Source organism: Cimex lectularius, unplaced genomic scaffold (genome assembly GCF_000648675.2).
Source record: "Cimex lectularius strain Harlan isolate CLEC.00 unplaced genomic scaffold, Clec_2.1 scaffold23, whole genome shotgun sequence".
In the NCBI taxonomy this organism is placed as follows: Eukaryota; Metazoa; Arthropoda; class Insecta; order Hemiptera; family Cimicidae; genus Cimex; species Cimex lectularius.
In genome coordinates, this window is record NW_019392690.1 from 1,470,892 (window position 1) to 1,498,788 (window position 27,897).

The following is a 27,897-nucleotide window of genomic DNA, read 5'->3' on the forward strand; positions in this document are numbered from 1 at the left end:
TCTCTGAAGATGGCGTGAAGCTGAAACAAATATGATGGCAGACTCAGAAAAATGATCAATGCCAATCAGTTCAACTTGTGATATTCTCTTTGACACTCACAGGCCAACAGACATAATTCAATACAATGAATATACAGAAAAAAACAACAAAGACTGCTAAAATGAGCAAATGATCCATGGTTGCAAACTACTATGGAATTAGTTAAATATATAATAATGGATTTTTATTGATTCCAAAATTTTACATAATCAAATTGCTGACTGATATACCTTGTCTCCAAAAACGTCAGAAGTAAAGAAATATTATTATGTCTTAAATGGTTTTGTTCTTCTATTATTGGATCTTTTCCTTTCATAAAATATGTGTATAGCATAAAGAAACCAGTTTAAGTTTAAGTGGTTCTTTTTTGACTTATGTTAAAGCCAGTGTTTTTAGTAATGATATATTTTGCTACACTTAAAATAAACTAAGCTAAAAAGAAAGATTTTTTATTTTTAGAATTGTTATCAGGGATTTGTTTGAATATTTGTATTATTAACCAAATTATCGTATTTGTGAAGTGTGTTAGTTAAGTTGACGTCATTGATCTAGGCTGTCACTGAAGATGGCAATCAACAGAAGGTTCTCTTTTGTTTTTATTTATTTTCTTTTTTTTTGCGTAAGATCTGTTTAATGCCATTTTAGTTTAAGTCATTGTTATTTGTTAGTATTGATTCTTAACAAAATGGAAAACGACAAAAGTTCAGTGGTTGTTGAAGGTGAGGCTTCGGAATCAGACGAGGAAGACTTTATGAGGCCGGTTGTAAGTTGATTCACACCTATCATGCTGATTGAACCCTTGTGACATCTTTGGTAAAAAGGGAGATTTTTGATTTTTCAGGGTAAAAGTCTTGAAAACGCAAGACGTTACGAAGTCCACTCGTCCGAAGGTAAACTTTTTTTAAGTTGGATTTTACAATTAGAATGTCATGCTTTATAATTGACAGATGAACTCAGCATAGCTGTCAGGGCGTTCGTCTCCAAAGCTGAGGAGATGAATGAAGCCAACAAGGCCAAATACAACACCTTGCTACATAAAAAATTAAGTAAGTAATTTTATGTTAATTGTTGGCATCCTAGATAACAGAGAAAATTAGTAACAATCACATTAGGGTGTGTCGGTGGTTGCAGTGTTTAAAATGTTGACACGATGCTCATCACTGTAAGGTAAAGGTCTCAGGTTCGAATCTGGCAGCCTTGCATTCAAACCTGACATACTTACACATGGGCTTTTATTTTTATTTATTTATTTTTTTTTCAAAAACACTGGTACCCTGAGATTACATTAAATTTGTTTGGTGGTGTGAAAGGTGCAGTGCAATAAGTTTCAGGGATTATTCACTTTAGACAATAGTTGAGACTAGAGCCTCAGTTCTTCCAAATCCTAAATTATTTCTTTGGGCTACCTCATAAGAAGCTGATATTCACTGTAACCCCCAATGTTTTGGCAAGTTCTGCATGTTACTTACTGATATTCTATTTAGTCTGTGGGGTGAACATGTAATTTTGTCTTTTTAAATTGTTTGGGGCTCAGATGTGTTTTGGCTAGTGTATTTTTTTTCTGATTCTGGGTTCAGTGCAGAATCCTCACTAATTTTGGAACCCCTTTGACTAGTAGAACGAGCAGACGTGAGTTCCATTCCCACCACCATCTCTAGACTTTTTTTATGCTTACGGGACTGGTGGCCGCAATGAAAATCGACACATCACTCATCAATGGAAGAACTGGGGCGGGATCGGAATTTGGTCCTAACCCCTTCTAAAATGAATTTCTTCGACGGAAGAACCTGGCACACGCGGCTTAATTGACACACGTGTTGTGAGCTCTTGAAAATGAAGCCAAAGGAGTTCAATAAGCTGTATAAAGGCTTCAGTGCTCAGGGGACTCCTCCAGTTCCTAGTATCCTCCACAGTAAAAAATAAATACATAAAACCTAAAAGGAGAATCGTTATAACTGTTCTCACACCAAATTATTAAAGCGTTAACAGATAAGAGTGTATTGGACCAGCACTGGGATAATTATTGGGTCTAACTGACAGAATTTTGATGTTAGTCGCATTTCAGCTTTTCACCATCCTCAGTGATGAACTGTCTGTCGTATACTTAGCTGAAGTGAGTTTTGTATTTTTATGAATTTGTTTGGGAATCAGAGAAAACAATTATAATTTTGGTTCAATCAATTTTTTTTTTAAAAACTTCATTTAATTACTACAGCTAGTTCATATTTGTGCGCTATATCTGGCAAAAATTTTTAAACCATCACTGAGTCCATCTACATTCGTGGGCTTTGATGTTATTTAAATGTGTTTTGGTGTTGTACTGTATTCAATGAGGAACAGTTTTGAAGCTTATTTCCTCGCTGAAGATAATGCAAAGCTTGAGTAACAACAAAACCAGCAAGTGTAGATGGACCCAGTGCTAGTTAAACAGATTTGTAAACCCAATACCACCAAGATCATCTGTAATTAATTGGTGAAGCAGACCACGAAACTGGTGAATGTAATGAAAATATTTGAAAGTAATTATTCCTTATGGAAAGTATTAGTTGTTTGTTCACAAATCAGTGATGCAGAACTGTGTGTAAACTGCTTGGTATAAGATAACTAGAAAATTTCAAGATATAAATTCTTAAAAATTAGGGCATGGCTAGTAAATTAAAATATTACCACACTTTTGAGATCGTATTTCTAATTGTTTTTATTAAAAGCTTTTTTTATTCTGTAGAAGAAAGTCATTTCCGGCTGAAAGAAGACTTGAAATCCTTTGTTGCATCGAGTCTCAAATATGCCAGTGACCAGATGAACGAGATCAACCAGAGTTTACTCTCTGCACAGGTCGAGACGCAGGAATCGATCGGGTTCAGGAGACGCTCAGCGGCCACTCTCTTAAAAACTGACCAGGCCCTCACTGCAATTCTATCATACAAATTGTGCTGACATTATTATTATAATTTATTTCTTAAAGTCTTTTAGGAGGGGGCGAATTCTGTCTGAATACCATTTTTGTGATTATGCTAATTCTATTGTTTGTTAACATTTATACATATTTTTATTCATGTATATAAATTTTATATATTAAATATAATTAATTTTTCAAGAAAATTTTCTCATTTTGTTATAGGATTTATATTACAAGCATTAAAAAAATTTGTATACACTTTCTCAAAAAGGGGTGTACCACTACCATGAAGCATAATTTAAGTAGCATAATTTGACCAAGTTGTATGATGTAAAACTATACATATTTGTCTTTAGCTATGGGTTGAGATGACTTTTTTAGGCCAACATAAATGGTTTTTTTGTAATTAAAATCACTAGCCCAATTACTTACAAAGTTTTACATAAGTACACGTATAGAATATTTCACATTTAACAATTTGAGATATAAATATTGGCCACTTTTTATTTTATTTTATTTTTTATGGGCTTATGAACTATATATATTAGCCAAAGAGATGATATATTATGTGTATGTGAATTGGGGGGAAGGGTATTGTGAAAAAAGGGCCAGAGGCAGCGGTGGGAATCAAACTGGGTCTACGAGTGTGGTTAATCATTCCCAGACAATCATTCCTTCAGTGACCTTTTTAGTTATGTAGTACTTCCTGGATAGCCATCTGTCCAGATGTGCTTCACACAGCTGTAAGGATTCCACGGGGTGTTATTTTGTTCAACTTTGTACGATTGGTGGGTCGGGTAAATATTATTTAAAATTTATTTTATTTTAATTTTGTTTGGTTTTGGATTATTTAAAATGGAGTTTAGTTCAGAAGAGAATAAGAAATAGAACAAACAAAACTTTAATATTTAATTTTGTTTACATTAAATGAAGAAAAACTTATATACACAAAGCTAACTAATTGACATTACCTAATCAATTTGCCTAAATCATCGTAACACCTATTTTACCTTAAAACTTTATTCAAATTTACACGATGGTAAAGATATAATACAATTTTTACAAACTTCAGTATGACACATGTACAGTTTTAAGTAATTTCATACACTATTAATAATTTACCTAATATTTTGTTCTGTTAAAGAACAAACTATAATACAATTGAGTAATTTTTGGTAATATTTATACAAATTTAATTTATAAAGTATCTTTTTATAATTTCACATTTCTTCGATAAAATATATAAATTTCAATTAATAACCCACGAAACACACGATAAAATCCAGGCATTCAGAAAAACAGCCTCCACATTTCCCCCCAACAACTTGATTCCCAGAGTGGTTTTAAAGCTTGATTTAGACAAAAACAAACATACAATAGAAAACATCAAACTAGAAACAATGGAACCGGTGCCGTTGTCGAACTAGTCGCTCGGTGGTTCCGGTAGGTTTTTGTCCTTGTGGAGTGACGAGAGGATCTTGTGCATACGCGTTGGAAGCGAATCCTCAGCTGAATTGGTTTCACTGTTGGATTCCTGAGGGCTAACGTTCGAGAGACGTATCAGTTCTTCACCTTTAACCTCTACTATTTCACCCTAAACAAAAAAAATTAAAAATTTCAAAATTGTATTTGAGGTGATGTTAACATGCCATAGGATTAATTATATAGACGTGTCAAATACACAAATAATTTTTCAAATACCTCTCCAGTAGGAACTTTGTTAAAGAGGAAATTGTGGACGGAAGCATCATCTATTGTATCATTTCCTTCAGGTTGGTCTTCTACATAAAAAAATAGCATTACAAAATAAATAATAATATAGACTAGTCAAAAAAAAAACTTACCTTGTGAGGACTGCCTATCGGCTAAAGTAACCAACATGTTCGGCTCTCCAGTGAGGGCCATTAGGAGCTTCCAAGCATCCTGGTAAAAGAGGAAGACAACTGGGATCGTTATGTCGTCAGTCCCGTCACCGGACATTGCGAACATAGGAGATGTTTTAGACGAGTCACCGCTGTTGTCCATCACAATGCCGCCGATGGCACCCGCCTGCATGATCTTCCTTGCCTGAACAGAAGCTGAGTCAACACAAACCCATAAAAAAAAGCGAGAGACCGTACCTTTTCAATAAACATGCAGTCACCCCTTTGGACGAGGACTATTTTCCCTTTTAAAGCTTTGGCATTCACAAGCGGGTCGCACGCCTTGAACGGAAAAGCTATGTCGATGTTACCGCTGACTTTGTGGTTCCCTCGTAGTTGTTTACCAAAGTGGGCTGGCCCGGCGTTTAAAGTGTGCTTCACACCTTTGCTGACATACTGTACCGCCTGTGGCAACGTCTCTGGGCTTTGAGACTTTGCAAGCTCCAGCATTTCTTGCATGAATAGAAGCCCTTCTTTAGCGTCACCGACAGATTTTGCCTATAAGGACAAAATCAGAGAAAATCAATTAAAACACTGCCCCACCTTTCATTTTATATATGCTTGCTTTTGCAACAAACCCCTCTAGTGGGTAGGGGAAAGGATAAATGTGAATAGAATTGCAGTAGTACTTACCATGCCAGAAAGTTCCCTGGAGGTGATTTCCTTGATTTGACTATCAATTTATAAAGTGTACCAACTTTGGATCAATTTATTATATTTAGGAAACAGAATGCTTATTCTTCCACTCCTCACACTTAAACTAAGTCTTTCCTCAAATTACTTATTTACAAAGAGTCTTACAATAATTTAAGGTAATCCGTAATATTTAGTAGTCATAATTTTAAATAATTATACTTTTTTCCTATGTTTTGGTTGAAATGAAAAAGTTAAGAGTCACCCACGGGATTTGAACCCACGACCTTCAGCTAAATACAGTGATATTGGCAGGTTTGAATCCCGCTTGTGGCACTAACTTTTTAATTTCAACCAAAACCTAGGAAAAAAGTATAATTAATTAAAATGTATTTAAGTTTAATTAAGTTCCAAATGTCTAGTTATATCTAGGATCATCCTTTATTGAAACTCCAAACTTTTTACTAATTAATGCATGATTTTATACTTTTAATTACTAAGGTGAATTGATAAATGGATGCAGGATCTACATTTTTGGACTATCTCACTCTAGAAGGTTTTTTTTTCAATAAAGAAGCAAATTACTTTTTTGTTTTTTATTTGTTTCCAGGAGGTATGATGGTGGAAAAGAAGTAACCTACCAACTTTCGAGCTTTTACAACTTATTACATTTTCTAAATTTTTTTCTTTTTTTTATGGGATTGTATGACCCCTCATGGTGCTAGGGCTTTTGGGTAAAAAAAATTGTAGCTGTTGGGTTCGAAATCAGGGCTGCTAGGACCTTTACCTTGCAAGCACCATGTCAACACCTTAACTTTTGAACCACTGACACATCCATTATACTCTTTATTATGTATATATTTTAAGTGGTTATAGTTCAATTTGAAAATTTAAAAAAACTACAGCATACTCACTTTGGAAAAGGAATGCAGCAGCTGAATTCTACCGTCGTCTAGGTGTGCAATGCTTATTCCCATATCACCTATTATCTTCTTGTGCTCCGGATTCCCAGACTGTAAACAAGGAGCTTGGCTTAAAACTATAAATGAATTTGTTCCCCTTTCGGAGACTGAGATAAATGAAACAAAGTTGACGAGTATGGGTGAAAAATAATGAAAGCCGTGCTATTTATGCCATGTGTTCATGCAAAAAAGGAAAGACAAAAGGATGCATTCAAATAATAAAAACTAATAAATAATAAATAGATAAATAATCATAAAAAAAGGGTGAGAGAGAGAGAAAGAATAGTGGTCATCAAGAAAACTGATTTTTTGTTTAAATTAATTTATTTCACAACATTCTAATAAACTACTTAAATACAAAATAATACAATTATCAAACTTTACAAATAATTAAAACAGCCAAAAACTTCATCTTAAAGAAAATATATATATCTATATAAACAATTAAAAAGAAAAAATAGACAAAAATATAAAAATTGGAATGTAATGTATTGTTATCACAGTAAACGTTCAGTGACTTTATATAAGTCTTATTGTTGAATATTCATTAAAACAGTCATAAGTTAAACTGCGGTTTCGCTGTTTTATTGGGATCACATATTTCTGATTTTGGAAATATAAAAAAAGAATGAGCTAAACAGGAAACCTAGTTGCAAAAATGATATAATACTGAACAGGATGATAACGCTGGTTGGTGTTGCTAACAAGGTATCAGTCTGGAAATGGCACAAAACAAAACATATAAGAAGACAGGTAAAATACTTGCAAATTATAAACACTAGGCTTTTGAACCAGCAAAAATAGTGTATTTACAAAGCGTTAGTCAGGAGACAGACTTTAAAGGCTGTCATTATAATATATGCAAATTTCTTTTTGTATGAACAGTCTTAAAAAGACAGCTGAAATTATTCAAATTATAAGTGGTCAATTCTGTTTACTCCTTCACTATTTGAATTAGCATATTAAAAAAGGCATTTAAAGGTTAACGACATACAAAAGCTGACGAATGGCAAGTTACGTAAATAGGTGAGACAAAATTATGAAAAAAAAAAATGCTCTACTTATCAAAATCAATTTTAGTAAGGGACAAAAATTAGGCGACTAGCATAAAATACTTTAATTATAAATTTCTTCATTTTCAAACAACATAATATAAAACCTACTATACACACATGACACAAGCACAATGACAGCTGTAAGCGTACAGATTTTATTTTCTTAATAGACTGCTTTCACCCATCCTGTCTTTAAAGCATTCACTGTGGATGGTGGTTTCATCATTGAGTTATTTCACCAGACGGATAACGCCATTCTAATTCTAATTCTCTCCAATTTAACCTGATATAGTTTTTTTCTGTTGATGTAACCAATTTTTAACTTAAAATGTACTCTTTTTAATTTGAAATTAACCCTTTTTATTTCAAAATACTCCTTTTTTATTTCAAATTAACTCTTTCTTTAAAGCAATAAAAAAAAACTTAAAACCCATATGAAAATTAATTACAATTAAAAGTTATGTACAATTTAACATAAAAACAAATTATTCTTCTAATGTTAATTCGAATTAAAGGGACTTAGCTGAGAGGTTAGCATGAAGACTCTTCGCTCAGAGACCTTGTGGTTTTGGGTTCAATTCCCACTGTTACCCCTGGCCTTTTTTTTAATGATACCCTTCTCCCATTAATACAATAACACCAAATATAAACATTAACATTTATTTAATTATGAATTAATAGTCATTATGCCTTATGAACATTAATTACAATTAAAATTAAAAATTATAATTCACTACTTTCGTGGTCTGCTTGACCAATTAAAGTTTTTAGTTGAGATGAAAAAAAGTTAATGGCACGAGCGGGATTCGAACCCACAACCTTCGGCTAGATACGCCGCTGCTCTACCACCTGAGCTATCGTGACCTCGATCCACTCGGACATCAACTCCCCATCTCAACCCCTTTATAAATTATATAAAAACAAAAAATTCTTCTTTTATATAATAGTTAAAAAAATTCTTAACTAATATAGGAATATATAGGGTGTTTTATTATTATTATTATTATTTATTTGTGTTATTGGGGCATTTACGGGGAAAACCTTGTCAAATAAACTTTCAATTTTTTGTCTAATTTCTCTCAGTCAAAAGGTTTCAATCTCTAACTTGCCTAGATTTTTAAATTTTTTTTAAATATATTTTTTTATGACCTTATGAACTTGCATATAGCCAGAGTATGTAGTTTGAGTAGTTGGTTGTTTTTGTAGTTGGGGGAAGGGTATCATGAAAAAAGGGCCAGCGGCAACAGTGAGAATTGAACCCGTGACAGGGTTTATGAGCCAACAGTATCACGCTAACCACTCGGCTACCATAGTCCCAACTCGCCAAGATAGCAGAATATGAATAGGGGCTTAACTATTTCCAATTTTGTTTTTGAATTGGAGTTTAGTTTAAAAGGTTTTTAAATATATTAAGGGGGTTTTTTTGTAAGAACGGGAATGACAGGGTGCGGGATGGAAGCTTCAGAGGATGTAGGATAAATTAGATTATGAGTGAATGTTTGGAGTCAGAGCTTTATAGAACTCAGAAGGGATATAGATGACTTAAGCTACAAGTTTTAAATATATCAGTTAGAACGTGAAATGACCTTAGCCGTTATTAAAAATTAATAATAATAAACTCACCATGTATATTTCAGTTTTTCATAAGAAATTTTTAACTATTATAAAAAGAAGAATTCTTTATTTTAATATTTAATTTAATGATTATTCGGAAATCGTGAGATGCGGTCTGGTGTGATGTAGGTTTCAGAAAAACATTTTCTTTATCGTGCCAACGTTTCGATCTTTATTGAGATCATCTTCAGGGCTCAAAGTGTTTGTTTTCTGTGTAATTGTGCCATTCTTGCATGTTGTGTTGAGAGTGCCCAATATTTAATATAGTAGCCTAATATTTATATGTATTTAAAACATCTCAAATTAATTGTCATAAAGTTTTTAATTTTTTCATTGGTTGAAAGAAAGGATTAATTTGATGTAAAAAAAGGGTTAATTTGGCTGAAAAAAATCTATATACAAAAATGAAATAGGTCCCTCAGTGAATATGCTCAACAATTTTTTTGTTGATAAACAACAATTTACTACTTTTAACTTTCGACGTTTTGTTCTTTAACAATGAAAATTAAATATAATCACATTACTTTTTGAAACATATTTTTATATAATTGAAGAAATCTATATCCTTTTGTTAAGGAAGTTTTTAAATTCTAATGCTTACACAAATTTGATTTTTGCTAATTTTTTTAAAGATGATTAAACTAAAAAAATTTAAGAAATGAAAACAAAGAAAATTTTTCTACGCATGCAAAAAAAAAAAAATGCAAAAGTAAGGTTTATTCATCCAGCTACTTCTACGGTGCAATACTGTTGTTACCAAGAAAATTGTCTTATTCTAGAATGAAGTGGTTTTTCAATTTCTTTACCTGAAAGTGAGATGCCAAGAGGCGCCTGTTTTTTGTCCTGGTGTCACTTGGGCAGGTGTCATGGACAAAGTTGCGCAGAGGCTTGCGCACTTGATCCGGGAGCAGTCTCAGCGATGTCGGACACTGGGCCGGTTCTTCGATCTCCTCATCATCCTACAAATTGATCTGATCAGTCCTGCCCTTTTACGGTATTTTTTTTGTTTTCAAATTACCTCGAACAAATATGCTGAGGAATTGGTCATCAGTTTGGATAAGTCAAGAGGGAGGAGGTGCGCTTCGGTTGTGAAAATAAATTTGTCTAAATCAACGATCAAGTCTGCTGGATCTGTGAAGAGCAGGTAGAGATACTTGAAAGTTTCGGCTAAGACAAATGAATCCATCCTGAAAAACAAATAAAAGTTTTAAGACAAATAAATAAATGTCTTTTAAATTATTATTTACGCTTAAATTAGATAAAATTAATATAAGAAATAAAATTAAAACATGTTGATTGGATAAATATCATTAAATCCTATTAGATAAATTTTTGTCACTTATCGTTTTTCTTATGCAATGTTGGTTATATTCTAACAAGGAGTGTTTTTAGAAAGTTGTGTTGCTAGGTTTGCAAATTGTTCAAAATTTCTTGTCAGCATGGTTGTTTCAATAGTTTTGGTCTGATTAATATATAAAGAGATAGGCATAGCAAGACTTAAAGGATAACTAAGCTGCGAACAAATTTACAATTCTTTCAACTCCCCCCTTCACCATTAGGAAGATAAGTGGCAAAAATTAAGTTATTTAACTTAATTTGCAATTTTATCCAGTAATTCAATAGCAAATGTAGCAATGGTTTTACTAATATATTATTTATTAGCCCACCTGTCATCATGTTGACCGGTCCGGACATCGCTGACAGCAGCATAACCACAAGGCACTCTGGCATGTTGTTGAAGGCCTTTGAGGATCTTCTTACCAACTTGGAGATAGTAGTGATCCCCAGTGGCTTTATAGAGGAAATATGTTGATTCAAGAAACTCAGGTCTCAAAGGGTATTGGCCCCAATACACCTTGAAATCCGTAGTAAATGCCTCTGGGATAAACGTGTGCCGCTGCATGACTTGATAGAGCATCTCGTGTGTTTCAACCGCCGGTTTGAGATCTCCATTCAAAACCTTAAAAAAAATTAAATTAACAAAATTAGAAAATGAACAGGGGTAAATTTAAATGTAAGTTTTATTAACCTGAAGACCAGGCCAGAAGGCAAGCAATGCATCCATAAAATTCCTAGAGTTAGTTGTAGGTCTATGCATGTGCACATCAAGGAGCATAGGTCCTTGACTGATATACTTCATGACAGCTGAGTAATGCTTAAAAATAAATACATGAATAAAAAACAAGTTTTATAATTAAACAAAAATTAATCTGGCCTAGAAAAAATATAATGGTTACCTTATTAAATCTAGAGAGGTAACGATTGTCTCCGAGGAGGATGTAGGCTTTTAAACAGTACTCATAATAGGAATCAATGCCAGCACCAACTCCTGAATCTCTTCTGATCCAATCTCCAGAATGGACATTCAGTACAGTTCCCATTAAGTCAGTACTGCGGTGTCTAAGTTTCCACAAACCATCCATTGCCCTATGAGCCTTTTCCTACAAAAGTGATTTGTAAGAATTTAATAAATCTCTATTAAGTCTTTATAAATTACATTTTTTAAAAATTACCTCAAAAAAATGGTCTCCAGTGAGCCGGGAAAGAGCAGCCATTTCTAATATCATCGTGCCAGCACAGGCAGTGCATGTTTCCCTGGATGACCAGAGTGAAGGTGCCTTCATGCCAGTCCTCAGATTTACCCTGGCATGAGGTATGCCCGTTGTGGTGTTAAAAGCTGGCGTGAGGCGGTAGCCGATATCCTTGGCTAGTTCAAGCAGCTCGCCCTTGTACCATTCCATCACACCGATTTTTTGTTGAACATATTCTGCCAGAATGTGTGCTGATAGAAGTCCCCCCAAGACTCGGATGTTGGTCTCAAATACAGACACGACTATATCAGAATCGAAGCTTACATCTTTTATCACTAGCTTTACTGCATGCTCAAATTCCGAGATGTCTCCAAGTATCACAAGCGTGTCCAAGGTATCAATTAACGTCAGTGAGAAACTAAAAGTAAAAAAATAAATAAATAAATAAACAAAAGATAAACAGATAGTTATAGTTGGTACTAACTTCCCAAGGGTATCGTCAATATCTCCTCGAGAAGGGTGACTTCCACGATATCGGCCTTGACATGTTAATGGCATCAGTTCATCAGCAGGGTATGCATTGTCCTTTATGAAAAAAATGATATTAATACTACTTCTACATATTTAACCATAATGATAATAAAAGTAATTACCATATATGCTCGATAAGCATGATAAAACATATCCCTCGCCTCTTCCCTAGAGTATATAATTTAATAAATATTTAATACATATTGAGGGAAATGCATGTAACAACTTTAAATTAATGAATATAAGTTGCATATTTGAATATTATATTAATTAAATCGCAAGTAGGGGTCCACGATAGCCGAGTGGTCAGAGATTTAGATTCTCGGCTCGCAGACCCTGTAATCGTGGGATCAATTGCCACTGTCGCCTCTGGCTTTTGTTTTCCCCTAAGAATACAATTAATTCATCACATTCTTTGGGTAATATTGAAAAATAAGGCGATCAATTAAAAGGAGTTAATTAAAGTTTAAAAAAATTGTAAGTTATTATCTTAATAACAATCATAGTGTTTTGTCTTTTTTTATTAATTTTATTATTTATACACTATATTAATTATTATATTATTATACTATATATTATTATACTATTCTAAACAAATATATTTATCTTATTGATTATGGAGAAATTTTCAAGTTAAAAAGTAATAGAAAGTTTTTGAAGTGGGACAATTCAAAATAGAATAGAAAGTATAAGTTACTACCAATAGCTAGTAGTTATTTCCACTTTTACTAAACCCTTGTTATTATTAGTAACGGAAGAAAGGTCGAACTCGAATGGGTTCAATGAATATAATTGGCCTGGAAAAGAGGAAGGTCAAGAATAGTGGATTGCCTTGGTAATTTCCTTAACTTCCTTCTTTCAACCTTACTCGTTCAGCTTTTGGGAAAAAAAGGAAAAAAAAATTTAATTCTCACCTTAAGCTTTCTTGCTCCTCTCTAGACATGATGTTCAATTTCTCATCCTCGTCGCCATTAACTAATACTAAAAAAGCAACTAAGAGGGTGGAGACCAACAAAAGAGATGCAGGATTTTGAAAAGCCATCTCTATCTCTTTTAAATGTCTCCTAAATTTTCAAACCCTAAATACTACTTTACAATTGAATTCTTGCGCCTAGGCATTAAGAAATCGTCACAAAGTCCTCAGCGAGTTGGAAATCCTCGAACTGTGAATGGGCTGGGCTTTGGTGGAGCGCTGGGGCACAGAAGCATGCATATTTGTATTAAACAAAATTTAGCGCCGCCACGTTTTTTTTTATGGATTTGACAATTTTAAAAGCATATCCAGTCTTGGCTTTTTTCAAAAGCACCACTACCAAGCCACATGGTTGGTGCTAAATTTAGTACACGTTGAAATTTTCATAGACCTGTAACAAAATAAAAACCAAATTAACATTTTCAAGATTAATTTCTCATTAATATAACTAAGAAGAATAAATTTGGAAAAAAACACTTCTATAATTTTGTATATTAAGAGAACAAACGTAGAAATTATATGGTTATCTTCTAAATAAATCTGTTTATTATGACATAACACATCTACTTTAAAAGATAGTTCTTATTCATAGTTTGTCGTTTTCAACAATCCGTATTATTCACTATTACAATTATTATTAATTAATTATTATTATTCACTATTACAATTCATGCCGTTTATTGCAAAAGCAATAAATTGTGAATGAGAACTATCTTTTAAAATAGTCAAACAACATACTCACCCCACCTTTACCATTTCTAACACATACACCAAATAATTTAATAACTAACAAGTGTTATGTTACAAACAAAAGCATTAAAAAATGTGAATGTAAGTAAAAAAATAAATATTATTCAACGCTTGAGATATTTTAAACAACTTCCTTATTTTAAAATAAATCCCTCAAATGGAAAGAATTGTTTCTGATGAATATATCTTGTCATATTATATAGTTTACTTCTGAACAGTTGCCAAACAGTATTTTCAGATGAGTGAATCACCACATCAATGTCTTTGTAAAACTCAAATCTATAAACTTTTATGTGTCACAACAATTTACAACCTATTTAGGTTTCGATGTTTAAATATATGAGAGAAAAAAATATCCTCTTCCATTGTTTTTACAATTTTGCAAGTAAGTCAAACAAGGAAAGCCTATCTAGCTTGATATCCTGAAAAAAGAACAAATACCATATTACAATACTTAGCCATTGCCAATCCTTCCAATTTAAGAAATTGTTTATATTACTTTGGCTGGTTTAAAAGAATTTGGATTCTCTGAGAACTCGGCAATAAAATTAGACCTGGGTGTATCTAATCTATAAATTTATTAAATTAATAGAAGCAAATCTGCGAATATAATTCATGAAAATAAATTGTTATTGTTCGTATTTTACAGTTCATATTTTATTCATGTTTATTTGATTCTGGATTTAAAATAATTAAACTGTTAGTTTATTATAATTTACTCTTTGTGTAAATGTTGGTATTTTGGCACTCCACTTAAACGTCCTCGGACTGAGTGCTGCTCTTCATTCATTTAATTCTATATATGAATTTAATAATAAATTTAAATAAATAAATAATAAGTTGAAGGATGCATTGAATTACTATAAAAATAGACTTTTTTGATTTAGAAAACATTTCCGCGAGGGTTTAAAAAAAAAAAAGTAAATACATTTGTGTTTCTTAGCGACAATTTGTTTCATAATTTTTGAAATCTTGAGAAGAGGTCAAGAATGAGATAGTTTAGAAAAACACCTTTTTTATTTTTTTGCCGATGTTTCGACCTTTATTTGGATCATCTTCAGAGCATAAAGTGTGGTGCTATTCTTGTGGTGTCACTTTCACACAAAAGTCCCTGAAGGTGACCCGAATAAAGGTCGAAACATTGGCAAAAAATAAAAATGTGTTTTTCTGAACTACCTCGTTCTTGACCGCTCCTCACCACTTTAACAAATTAGTAAATACATTACTTATTTACATTTATTTAGATGTTTTGGGAATTTACCTCTTCCATCTTGGCCATGCAGCAAGATGGTCATATCTTTTAAAATATAATATAGATAATAGTAAATTATAAATTTAATACAATATAAAATCTTGATGATGGGTGTAAATTTTCGAAACGTCCAAATAAATTCAAATAAGTGTAACGTATTTACTTTTTATTATAAAAACCGCATGGAAACGTTTTTCTAATACAAACCAAAAAAATTAAATAGGATAAATTAGACTTAAAAGTTCCAAGTTTACAATAAAGCTCCTACAATAAATATTAAATAAAAAGTCTTTAGATTTGACACAGTTCTTGCATGTGGACCTTCAGAGGAAGAAGCATCAGCCAAAAACCCAAAAGGACCAGCAAATGGAAAATCAAGATTGTGAGCGAATTGTTTATAGTTGTCTTTACTTAGTGATGGATCTCCTACCAGGCTCAAAAAATCATTGTAAAAATTCTGTCACATATTTAGGGTAACCCTTGACTCAAGATGGAAGAACCAAATACCAAAATGGTCCCACAGATAAACAACCGGACCAATTAAAACCAGTACTCAAGCCTCAGAGTCTGCACCTTAAGATAAAAGTCCCTGTCTATAAAATGCTAATCTGGTTTTATGGATAGGAAATATGGTATTCTGCTTCCAATTCACAACTCAACAGTCCAAATTAAAATAATTAAATTAATTGCATAATTAATAACTGTACCACCATAGTACAAGAGAAACTCAGCTCTGCACCGTGAGTTTGAATTAAAGACAGTTTGAGATACACGATAGACTCTTGTTATCCATGGGGGATATGTACCAAGCTCACCTCGGACAACAGGAACGCCTCGAATATTTCAGGCTTCAAAGCATTTTCTTCTTCAGATACTTTCTGTACCATATGTACCTATTGTCAACGTTATGAATGAACTTATTATATATTTCAGGTTTTTTCATAAGAAAAATACACTGTATGGCAACATTCAAAAAGTTTATTCCAAGCAGGAAAACAATATACACATCAATTGGAATTGATGGCAGACACGATATCGAAACAAATGGGAAAAAAAATATTAGGGGCCAAAAATAAATATAACTAACTAGGGAGGCAATTGCAAATAAGTGAAAAATGTGAATAATGAATGCAAGGGTAAGAAGAGTCTACTGTACTCATCGCCCCCAAAACCAAATGTTCCCAAACAGCCAGAAGCATTAATGAAGTCTGGGGCGATGGCACTGTGAGTTTAAAAATTTTTGAGAGGGATACTTGAAGACAAAGAAGGTCGTGGAAGGATTTCTTCCTTAGATTATGATGTTTTGCGAGCTTTGGTCAAAGAAAATCTCAGCACGGCTGTTCAAGAACTTGCAGAGAATCTTTCTGTTGGCAAATCGGCCATCGTTGACCACCTTAAGGCGATTGGAAAAGTGAAAAAACTCGAAAATTGGGTTCCACACTCATTAAACGATTGCCAAAAAAAAGCATCGTTATGAAGTTTGCAAAACACTTCATTCTGGACAGTGGTTCGACAAAGAAGATGGTGACTCTCTGGTGGGCTTCATTTGGGCTGATTTACTACAGCTCTTGAATATCGGCGAAGCAATCAATGCTGAAATGTACTGCTCCTATATTGAAGCAATGCACCAGAAATTTACATTATTTAAGTGATCTTTGCTCAATTGGAAAATGCTGGTTCTGTTACATGACATCGCTCAGTACCATGTCTTACATGCGACATGAAAACTTTTGGATCTTGGCTATGAGATTCTGCCTCACCCTCCCTATTCTCGAGACTTCTCGCCTACTATTAAAAGGTATATTAATATACCTTCTACCATTTTTTCAGACATCTAGACGTTTTACAAAATAAAAAAAAATTACTGATCAAAAGTCATTAGAAAATGCATTTAAAGAATTTGTTAATAATAAAGATTCAAAATTCTAGTCAGAAGGTATGGACTGTATGGTCTTGAAGAAGAAAGCAAACTTAGTTGCTACTGCCAAGCTTTTGACCTACCAGATATAGCCCTTGGCATTGTTGGGAGCGAGTTGGTTTTCAACGAAATTTGAGATCGCCTGTAAAAACTTAAATATGTCAATCTGTAGACACATTTAAGGTTGTTTTTCCCAGATAATGACCTTAAAATAGGTCGAAAGCTTGGCAGTAGCAACTCGTAACTTGAAATTTAGTGCATGCATGATATTAGTATTTAAGCAAATGTACTTAATTGTAAAATTTTTTGTTTATTTTGTTCTTCATGATGAGCCTACTGTGGTGAATGTAGAAATGTGTTATGTGTGAAACTATCTTGAGTGATACTCTATGGCCCAGAGCGACAGTGTTCAGAACACTGTTGTATAACATAAATAAATAAAAATAAAATAAAACTAGTGCAATTTTCTTTTTGATATCCATTGTAAATTCTGCTTTGATTAAGTGTGGATAATTTTGAAATACAATTAGGGCGAGATTGCATGCATGTTTTCAACAGATAAACGCGATAATGGCTATTTAAAAAAAATCCCCATTTGATCATATCTCGTATTAATGTTTTAAAATTTAAATGAAAGGTCTTGAAGTAAAACCAAATAAAACAATAAAATTACGTGGAACTTTTGGTTTTTTGAATTCCACGTCAGTGAAAAGTTGAATTTTTTTTCACTTTTTGTTTTTATGCTAGAAGTCGCGAACATGACAGAAGATAAGAGATCGTGGAACGTCTTTTTTCCCGTGGTAAGAAAGGGACTCATCTCACAGAGCACAAAGGAGAAAGGTGAAATTTTATTTGGGGCAATTTCACTCTTGTTTTAAGTTTCTTTGATATTATTATGGAGCAGAGAGAAGTAAAAAAATGTGGAAAAGACTTGAAAAAAATCTTAAACTTTTACCAGAGGAGGTCGGAAAAGCTGTAAAGGCCACTCACCGTTCGATAAAAGGCGAATTCCCTCTGTATTCCTCAGGCGGCTAAGGTGAGACGTGGCCGGACTGGAGTCAAACGAAAAATTCTACTAATAACATTTACAATAATGTACGATAATAATAATAATAAAAGTCCAGGTGAAAACAAAATAGCCGAGAGAGAAACTGATAATAACAATATCACGGGTTGATCAGCTGCGTTGGCCGTCGGACGTCAGGGCGGCGGGTCCACTCGCCAGTCACCACTGCCTTCTCGCTCGGCCGCTGCCGCTGGCTGCTCCCACTCCCGGCCCGGCCACGAACGCCTCGCGGACTTTTGCTTCCTATTATTTCCGGTTGTAAATCGCTTCCTGTTTATTTCGAGGACGAGCCGGATAACTCAAAATTAATTAAAATACCACTTTTCTAATTCTATTTAAATAAAAAAAAGTCCCTCATCGACTTTTCAGTTTTCAAATTATCCTGACAAACATGTTTTTCCAATTCGACAAAATAGACACTTTTGAAATTTTACACTAGATGGGAAAAAATGGCCACCTTTAATATTTTAATTACCTCTTAGACAATCCTCCATTTATTATATTACAACAATATTTGGTCCGTTTTAAAGCATTAGAAGTAAATAAAACAGATAAAATCTCTCACTTATGTTTACAATTGAATTTTGACAAATTTTTGAACAGCCAATCTTCTTTTGGTTGGTTTTCTGTAAAGCTTCTTTTTAACATTATTGTAGTTTGATTTTTTTAACCTGTCATTTTTTTATTTTCAAACTTGTTTCAGCGATGGTTTTAGATGATACAGATACAGCTAGAATCATCATATCGTTGTTGGAAGACGGAAGAAATCAAGCGTATATGGCCAGGGTGCTTAACATTCTCACTTCTCAGAACAACTGTCCGAAGGGCGTTTTGCATCGCTACCAAGATACTGGAGGTTACTCAAGAAGGCATGGATCAGGTCACCATCGTGTCAAGTCTCAGAGAAATGATCACTTTATTATTTCGATTTTACTCAATAATCGCTGTTGATATCAAACAACTTCAATAAGACAGAAATGTTAATGTCAATTTACGCACTGTAAGACGAAGTCTTTTAGAAGCTGGATTACACGAGAGAAGGCCTGCCACAGGTCCAAAACTTCTGACAAGGCACAGAACAGCTCGGTTTAGTTACGCAAGAAATCACATCAATTGGTCTGAGCAACATTGGACTAAAATTTTGTTTTCAGATGAAACAAGGTTTTGTTTGAAATCTTCTGACACCGAGAGAGGGTTTGGAGAAGAACAGGAAAGCTATATATCCCCCTCACCATTTTCACTCCAGAGAAGCTATTGAGGTGGTGGTGTAAGACAACAATGGGCAGGCATTTCTATAGAATGTCACACAAACTTGAACTTCATCAAGCTGTGCAATACATTGAAGATGTATTATCAGAAGTTGTTCCTTATGTGCCACTAATTGGTAACTTTTATTTGTAAGCATATCAATGCATGGCCCCATGCTAAGATCGTTGGTGATTACTTGGAACTGGTTTCAATTCAATGTTTGAAGAGGCCAGTGTGTAGTACCGACTTAAGCCCTATTGAACACCTTTTGGACGAGTTGTCAAAGAAGGTAAAAAGTTGCTGAGTGATTTAGGAGAATTTGCAGTTATTAAGAATAGCGCAATTGAAGGAGTATGGAAATATTCTACAGCACTGCATTCAAAACCTCATGAAATTGAATGCAAGCCGTGATCAACTCAAGAAGAGTAAATACTCCAGACTGAGTTGAATATTTTTTTCATTGTTTCCACAGCAACGTATGTGGTAAAATTGTTTTACTCAATTTAATTTTTTATTTAGCCATATCTTATATTTTTCATTAAAAATATACAGTAAACAACAAAATATAAAAATTATAACACTTGTAAGTATTTAATTTAAAAAAAAGCCATTTTTTTCTTTTGCTTCTCAGGGTAAATAAGCTGAATTAAGGCGCATATGAGCATACAGGGGAATGAAAAAGATGACAAAAAGGCAAAAGAAGTAGCGAGAGCCCGATGGAAGCTGCTTTCAACTTGGCATCAATATCGCATGTATTAAGAACAACCAGAGTGAAAATCCAACATGAATGAGATGAAATATGGCAGAACACTGACAATGGAAGTCAGACTGAAAAATTTTATCAAACAATATCACAACATTTACGAATGGAGATCAAACACTCTTATAAACCACAACGATTTTTTCTCGTCAAGGAAAAAATAAAGTACATCTTAAAAGGCTCAAAATCATCGAGGATAGGGAGTAGAGCGCAAAATTGGGAACACATTATCTTCGACTGTACCAAGTTCAACAAAAAAGATCTGATTTGATGCGTGCAATAGTGTTACAACGAGACAATGCCACCAACTTTTTTAGAAATAATTAATACTTTTAAAAAAGAAATATTTTTCTTTAATTAAAAATCTTAACTTTGATTTAATTTAAAATATTCAAGATATGATAATGTTAATTCAAGCCATCTACATGAAATGCTAATAATTATATTTAAAATGTACATAAATATATTATAATGATTGTAAAACAAAATGTCACATGGAGCATGTGATAAATAAATTCCCTCTTATTATGGGTACTAGTTTGAGGAAAAAGAAAATGTATTTATATCAATCTCGTTCCATTAGGAAAAGGTCATTACGAGTCAAAATTTCTTATTTGAAAATTTTGAAAACTTAGCACGGAATACATGGTTCTCTCCTCAGCTGTTTTAGCTCCTACTTGGATAAATATCAAATTCAAAAAAATCAAAAAGTGAAACAAGTTGATATCATCTACATAGATTTCTCAAAGGCATTCGACAGAGTTGACCATAAAATATTAATTGGAAAACTTTAAGGTAGCAGTCATCAATGGCCTTTTCTGATCTTGGTTTTCAAACTATTTGTCATCTTGTATTCAAGCAGTAAAAATAGGAGAATATACGAGGTATCTGGTGTTCCACAAGGTGCTCATCTCTCCCCACTTTTAAAATTTTTTTTTATGAGGGTTCACAACTGCAGAGGCCATATCAGCTCTAGGGGTGTGTTTTTGAAAAAAAAAGCCTACGTTGGGTTCGAATGCAGGGTTGCTGGATTTGAACTCAGGACTTTTGCCTTAGTGTTGAGCTCCCTGTCAATGCATAAACCATTGTGGCCACCAAGCCCCAATATTAACTATCTTCTTTCAGTTATATGTCATTATGAACACTGGATCAAGGTATGGACTTGAGGAACAAAGCAAATTACATTACTACTGCCAAGCTTTTGACCTATTTTAAGGTCATTAACACTATAACTGTTGGATGACCCCTTCTACAAGTCAGATCTTCCCGAGGGCCACCTTTTGACGTGCTCTTGATAGAAGAGAGCATCTCTGTTAATCTGGTCCACTGACGCTGCCACTTTCTTTTAATCATGCTTTTTATGCATTTTTAGTGTGAGGGCCGAACTGCGATGATTAAATCCAGAGGTTTCATTACCCTCTAGCCCTGTAAATCTGAGTACACAGACAATCACTGTTTTGCTGAAATGTTCCAGTTCATGGTATCTCTCCAAGGGTACCATCTTCGTAAATCTGACTATAGAAAAAAAAGGCAGTAAATCGGAAGGGGCAATCACCCAGACGGGAGCAATATTCCTACCAAACCCCCTGGTTTGGTACATAAATACAATAGTACAAAACATAACCCTTTAATAATTACACAGTAGGTCAAATAAATAAAAACTTTAAAGGGTGCCACTTCATAGGTAATATGCCAGCATAACCCCCCCCCCCAAAAAAAAAGGGTGCCACAAGTGTGGGAACATCCAAGTTTAGATTTTCCTTTCCACCCCTACTTCAGTAGAGAAACTAGTATAAAAAGGGATGATTTGGAAATCAAAAGTCGTCAAGACCAAAGACATCCCATGCAGAGAACAGTCGATTCTAGGAGTCGATCTGGAACAGAATCAGCTACACTCCTTATGGGACTTGGCCAGCGAGGACCAGCCATTGTGACCCTAGGATCAAGATGACGGTCGAGAAACCAGAAAGGCTTGGGATGCTGTGTTTCCTACTTGTGGAAAGTGTCATTTGGCCATTTTTTAATAAACTTCTCCCACATTTAAAGTTGTCATTGACTTTTTAGATTGATTAAAATTTTGTTGTTGTTTGTGTACATTTAAAAGATGGAAGTGTTTTAAAATACATGTTGAAAAATATACTCTCTGATTTATTGAATTCTAGAACCTCATATTACCCTACACATTAGGTAGCGAAGCACTTTCGCTGACTACTTTCTTATTGCTTAGGGAGAAGCAAGAATTTAGAGAGATTATTCAACCTTTGCTGCTTACACTAGTTTATTTTTCATTAGTGAAAATAAGGCTTTGCACAATACAAACAACTGTTTTTTAAATACTTTTGTTTAATACAAGATGGTCTTCACTTTACATTATTACAATATTACTGCATCCTGAAAAAAGTTTTGATTTTTTTAATATACAACTTTTTAAGGACAAGTACAAAATACACATTACATAAATGCGATATAATTTCTGCCGTTGAATGTTTATACAAAAAGTGATTGACAGTTAAAAATTACAAATACATTGGAATCAGTCAAAAATAATTACAATTTACAATTTTCTTTGTGAAATGTTCTATTACACATCAAGTATTTTGAAAAAAGCCATAGCTCAATAAAGTTTTATATTACATTTGGCTAAAATGAGAAGAATCAACGGAATGAGGAACAGATTTCCTACCCTATCAGAAAATCGAGGTTTCATTTAATAGTGTATTATCGATATTAAGATTTTTATTTCATACACGAATGCAAAAATAAAACTATCTTCCAACATGAATTTAGCTAAATGTCCATCTATCAGGGTCGACTGAAAGCGCAGCAAATTATCTGTACACAAGGCAAATTTATCATCAATGACTGCAGAAAGCTTAACTTTCGCTTTACGTTATCCAACTGTTGTCACAAAAGGCCTAACATAATTCACAAAAAGATTCTTTTTAAAACCGATCAATATACAATGTAAAAAGCAATCACCAAATTCGATATTTCTCACCATATCCTTAATAACTATTCTTTTTCAAAAACATAATAATAATAAAATGGGATAGGACTTTTTTAAATTAAAAAATACTAAAGATGAAAAATATATAATAATACAATTATTTCTCACATTCAGTGTATGTACTTTATGAATATTAATCCCAGCGGCTTATCTATAGAATATAATAAAAGTTTAACCTAATATCACAGTCGTTATTTTTTCATTTGCAATTTTTGACTTTCAGCTGCACCATCCACCATCATATTTTTGAACATTTCATTGATATAAAAAATAATAAATAAAAAATGTAATAATATTAACCTTTTAATACATTTTAGGCCAATTGTTAAATTTCGAGTAAATTTTATCTTTTTTAAGCATTTAATCGTTCTTAAAATCATTGTTTTACAATAATGAGAATTTGTTAAGATTTAATTGGAACCAAAGTTCATTTTCTTTAGCAAAATTTCTGGATATAGATTTGTTGAATTTTAAGTACAATTCCAACAAAATTCTTAGTGCAATCAACTTATAAATATTAAATGCAATAAAACTATTCACTTACAAGAGTTTTTTAAAAAATTATTTCTATTATAAATGCACGTTCATTGACAAAATATTTGTGATGGATGGGTATTTTTTTATTTTTTAAACTGAAACGTCAAAAATGTACATAAAAATAATGTCTGGAGTAGGCCGAATAGGCAACTTTTCTATATTCTATCGATATTTTGGTTGAACCAGTACACCGGGTTTTTTTTTTGAAATTTGTGTGATATAATTTTATTAAAATCTACAAATTTTAAAAATACAGTTTTTCTACAATATTTATAAAAAAAAGTTAAAAGTACAACAAAGTCAAATACTCTAAGAGAAATAAATTGTAGCATATTTTTTTCTATTTTTATGATTAAAAAAAGACATTCATGTACAGTATTTTTATATTAAAATGATATATTAATGAAAAAAGTAAAATTAAACAAAAATCAGACTAGCATACACTTATTTTCTCAGAGAGATAGAGAGAAAAAGTCATCTCTCTAAGAAATTCTTAAAGAATATGATAAAATACCAAGATGGATGAGTACGAACAAACATAATTAATAATAAAAACAATAAATCTCACATTTCGGCATTATCACTCCAACTCACATTCCCGACTAACGCAAATATTTTTGTTCATACTGTGGCACACAACTTAAAAACACTTGAGCATATCTAAATAATTTTTGAGGTAAGGGAAATTTTTTGGTTCACAAGGGAGAGGAAAATATATGTACATAATATCACAGGGAACAAAGACACGTTCCCATTAAAGAAATGCCTTTGTTATGTTGACAAATTTTAATTCTTTTCCTGGTAAATTTTTCTTTTCTCCAAAATGTTACCCAGGACTTTAATCCTCTTATTTACCTAAAATTACTGATAAAATATATTTCAAATTTATATGCATATGTATATATGTATATATAAATATATATACAAGAAAACTTCTATCTTTGTACAGCGTTCACAACGTCTTTGAGGGTGTTGTGAAGTTCTTCGAGGAGTTTGGTGTTGTCCGCTTGGTTTTTGGTTCCAGCGGATCTAAGCTGCCTCCCCTGAGATTCGACTCTGTTCAAGAGCTCCATGAGGTGAAATCTTGTGTGAGGCGGTGCTACCGTGTTGACATAGCTCAAACAGGAACTGTGGAACAGGCCGACCTTCTCGGACAGCTGAAGCCAGTTGGCCGATGTCACTGTCGAAGCCATCTTCAGGTTGTTTATGCTCGTTTCGAGAGCTTGGGATATTTCGATAACGTTTGCCAAGCCTCCGGGGGTGGCGTAGATAGCAGGCGCTTTTTGCACAACGGGCCTGACAGTAGGCTTGGTCGGGACGGCTGGTTTCTCCTCAGGCGGCCATTTGCGCTCTTTAACGACTTCAGGCGGGCTTTCACCCTCCCATAATTTCTTCAGACTGCTTATGCTTCCGGTACTCCTCCTTTTATCTTCGTCCTCCTCTTCATCGACTTGTTTGACTTCCACCTTTCTCAATTTAGATTTGACATCCGCAATGTCATCTACAACCTTGTTGCTTTCACATTTGTTATTGACTTTTCTAAGATGGGACTTGAAGTCTATGTTGTTCTCTTCCTTCTCTTTTTCCTTCTCTTTTTCTTTTTCCTTTTCTTTATCTTTTTCTTTGTCGTTGCTTATCTTGAGTTCCATCATCTCTTTCATCATCCCAGGGAGAGCCGTCTTTAAAAGTTCCTCTGGACTACTCTCAGGCTGCTGGTTCGGAGGACTAGGAGGTTTTTCCTTCGGTCTCGATCCTTTCCTGGCAGGTTCTGATTTTGCACTACTGCAAGAATCCGTCGATGGTTCCCTCTTTCTCAAACTCACACCAAACCTAAAAATAAAGTTGAGCAATTATCATATACAAATTTTCAGTTTATTTCGGTTCAATTGTAACATTCGTATAACCTGGAGTACTAGTAATTAACCTTAAGTGTTATAAAAAAAAAATTCCCCCTAACTACAAAAATCGCCAGACCCCTTAAAAGCTGTTTTATTACATCACATAGTTTACACTTCTGCAAAAATAAAAACTGCTGTTTAATTTTTAGTTGTCTAATAAATAAAATTATTACTAAAAAAATACAGTCTTTACAGTACTGCCTCATTTTCAGCTTTGTTATGTAGATAAGCATAAATTAAAGAATGTTTTACGGTTTCATGAATGTTTTGGTTAATAAATTTATCTGAGACTGTATTTAGGACTGGAAATTCAAAATATTATATTTAAAAAAAAAAAAAACCACAGGTAATAAAATATACTTTTAAAATATATTAAAAACAATATTTGACCCTTTACTAATAATTAATAATGAATAGCTGAATTCAGCAATATACATATAACCATTAGAAAGAAATATCAAACTGAGACCTCTTTTATAATTACACAAATTAAAGAAACACATGTTTAACATTTACTCTCTAAATTTACATACAAAAATAATGACAACCACAGCTCAGTTAAAGACTGAAAAAGGGAAAAAAGTCCTAGAAGACAGTATAACCACATATACATCGTCTCAGTCGAAATTCTTGGATACTTTTCCCGAAAACAACAAATATGCCAGTGCAGAAAGAGTGAGAGCCGAATCGTCAATAAAAAAAGAAGAAAGTGAAGATGATAATTATAGGAGTATCCATTACATAAAATATAAAAGAGCACTGATTACTTTAACAGAAGACCTCAAGAGGAGCATTCATTTGAATATTCCTTTATTACAAACCGACGGTATGTTTAATTAAAAATACAATTGTGTTTCTCTAAATGCCTCTTCAGAAAAAAATGTTTACCGAACCACAAGCACAAAATGTAAATACTTGGCGAAATTGGCATTCTGAAAAAATGGTTTTACGAATAGGCAACAGTGTTAAAACATTAAACTTAGAAATAAAAGTCAAATGCTATCTAAGAACTATCTAGGTACAACTGGATAGAAGGAAAAACATCCTCAGTGAAGGTATTAAAACATTTTTTCAAATTTATGCCAACGATTGTGCTTGTACTGTATTCACACCTACTGAAACTGGATATTTTTCCATTTTTACAATCTATATTATTTATTTATTGGTTTATTGAATTGTACGTTTTTAAGGAAAAAAAGGAAACAGTGCTCATTTCAGTAACATTTCAGAGCAGGATTATGCAATCCTTTGGGTTGAGAAGTTAGGCCTGAGCAATCGGATCGAGACGATGAAGCAACAGACCTTGTACTTACAATTGTTAAAGGATAACATAGAGGTGGGAACGTTACAATTCCCATTTAATGCGAACCCGCCACTTGAGCTGAAGGAGTTGAGCCATTACATCGTGAGTCCTTTATTAATTGAAATCGCCATATAAAAATACACGATTTCATTTCCAGGATACGAAAACCTATTCAGATTTACTTAAGAAACACAATTTGTCCGTTCAAAACATGTTGAAGTTGGAAGTGCAGCACAAAGAAAGCAAAGTACCGGCGAAAGATTTCTTCTCGATTCAACCCAAACCAAAGGGTGGCATTTTTTGTTACGCCGTGGCTTTCAGTGATTCTAAAAGTGACGAATAAACACACATGACAAAATAATCATATTTGTAATAACCAATGTCGTGTGCTAGTCTTAACTTACTGGTACTGAGTACTGTTTGGATTAACTGAATAATACAAAAACAAGCATTAAAACGTTCTGATAGACACACCTGAGCAGGTGATAGACACATACATTGAAATAAAGCTGGATGGTTTGAAAAAAACAGGTCAAATGTAGTTACATCTATTATATTTCTTCTACCCCCTAAAAAAAAAAAAAAAAAAGTTTAGCTGTAATTTTTAGTTTTTTTTTAAAGTTATAATTTTGGTGGGGAAGAAGACCAGTATCAGGGGGTGGCACGGCACATGGTGGGCTGAAACGAGGGAGATAAGCTGAACTCTTAAAACAACGTGTGTGGTGATTAGTGACCGTTATCGATTTCTAAATAAATATCTTAAAACAACCTGAAGAGACAAGAGGGTCGAGTGGTCAAGACAGGAAAAGTTACGGTTTTCTGGATTTGCGATTCTCAAGGACTCGGCCTTCTTCCCTTGGTCAAAAGGATAGGTAAGTATATTTGAAAGAAGAAGCTTTTCCTCGATTGCTGTTTCCTGTAAGGCACAATTGGGCCAGTCCATGAGTTTGCTGAAACAATTGACTTTAATTTTTTTTAGCATGAACATGCTTTAGCCA

The 27,897-nt window shown here is 33.4% G+C and overlaps 4 protein-coding genes and 1 long non-coding RNA gene across 9 annotated transcripts in view; 3 read left to right on the forward strand and 2 right to left on the reverse strand.

Annotated features, from left to right (window-relative positions):
- Positions 1-606: 606 nt before the first annotated feature.
- LOC106666111 lies at positions 607-3,088 on the forward strand. The gene is made up of 4 exons (XM_014393024.2): positions 607-803; positions 882-930; positions 988-1,086; positions 2,766-3,088. The coding sequence occupies exons 1-4, from the start codon at positions 726-728 to the stop codon at positions 2,975-2,977; spliced, it is 438 nt and encodes a 145-aa protein (XP_014248510.1). The 5' UTR covers positions 607-725; the 3' UTR covers positions 2,978-3,088.
- A 736-nt stretch (positions 3,089-3,824) lies between these two features.
- LOC106663494 (ER degradation-enhancing alpha-mannosidase-like protein 3) lies at positions 3,825-18,326 on the reverse strand. Its single transcript, XM_014388368.2, has 15 exons — positions 18,071-18,326; positions 13,102-13,551; positions 12,310-12,355; positions 12,141-12,241; positions 11,639-12,074; positions 11,363-11,566; positions 11,155-11,280; positions 10,793-11,085; positions 10,144-10,312; positions 9,932-10,084; positions 6,409-6,507; positions 5,060-5,359; positions 4,784-5,006; positions 4,641-4,720; positions 3,825-4,533 (listed from the first exon to the last, which is right to left on the reverse strand). Exons 2-15 carry the CDS (start codon positions 13,227-13,229, stop codon positions 4,363-4,365), a joined length of 2,529 nt encoding a protein of 842 aa, XP_014243854.1. The 5' UTR covers positions 13,230-13,551; positions 18,071-18,326; the 3' UTR covers positions 3,825-4,362.
- Positions 18,327-19,298: 972 nt separating this feature from the next.
- Positions 19,299-20,477, forward strand: LOC106663734. The gene is made up of 2 exons (XR_001340084.2): positions 19,299-19,870; positions 20,026-20,477. It is a non-coding gene; the product is annotated as an uncharacterized LOC106663734 (long non-coding RNA).
- A 2,000-nt stretch (positions 20,478-22,477) lies between these two features.
- The window catches only part of LOC106661321 (tyrosine-protein kinase Abl), a 140,824-nt gene continuing 135,404 nt past the window's right edge, over positions 22,478-27,897 (reverse strand). For all 5 annotated transcript variants that reach the window (XM_014384668.2, XM_024225908.1, XM_014384644.2 and 2 more), the window contains one exon: positions 22,478-25,528. In XM_014384668.2, coding sequence (XP_014240154.1) covers positions 24,634-25,528 — 895 coding nt within the window. In that variant the 3' untranslated portion in view covers positions 22,478-24,633. The remainder of the gene's footprint in view (positions 25,529-27,897) is intronic.
- On the forward strand, positions 26,011-27,436 carry LOC106661362. The gene is made up of 3 exons (XM_014384682.2): positions 26,011-26,422; positions 26,826-27,001; positions 27,057-27,436. Exons 1-3 carry the CDS (start codon positions 26,098-26,100, stop codon positions 27,240-27,242), a joined length of 687 nt encoding a protein of 228 aa, XP_014240168.1. The 5' UTR covers positions 26,011-26,097; the 3' UTR covers positions 27,243-27,436.

Bases quoted from the DNA above. Each gene is read 5' to 3' on its own strand.
- LOC106666111 (XM_014393024.2), top strand. From the start codon at position 726: ATGGAAAACGACAAAAGTTCAGTGGTTGTTGAAGGTGAGGCTTCGGAA. The intron at 931-987 runs GTAAACTTTTTT...TATAATTGACAG, and splicing joins CGAAGTCCACTCGTCCGAAG to ATGAACTCAGCATAGCTGTC. The intron at 1,087-2,765 runs GTAAGTAATTTT...TTTATTCTGTAG, and splicing joins CTTGCTACATAAAAAATTAA to AAGAAAGTCATTTCCGGCTG.
- LOC106663494 (XM_014388368.2), bottom strand. From the start codon at position 13,229: ATGGCTTTTCAAAATCCTGCATCTCTTTTGTTGGTCTCCACCCTCTTA. The intron at 5,360-6,408 runs GTGAGTATGCTG...TTGTCCTTATAG, and splicing joins TGCTGCATTCCTTTTCCAAA to GCAAAATCTGTCGGTGACGC. The intron at 4,721-4,783 runs GTAAGTTTTTTT...TTTTTTATGTAG, and splicing joins CGATAGGCAGTCCTCACAAG to AAGACCAACCTGAAGGAAAT.
- LOC106661362 (XM_014384682.2), top strand. From the start codon at position 26,098: ATGTTTAACATTTACTCTCTAAATTTACATACAAAAATAATGACAACC. The intron at 26,423-26,825 runs GTATGTTTAATT...GTAACATTTCAG, and splicing joins TCCTTTATTACAAACCGACG to AGCAGGATTATGCAATCCTT. The intron at 27,002-27,056 runs GTGAGTCCTTTA...TTTCATTTCCAG, and splicing joins AGGAGTTGAGCCATTACATC to GATACGAAAACCTATTCAGA.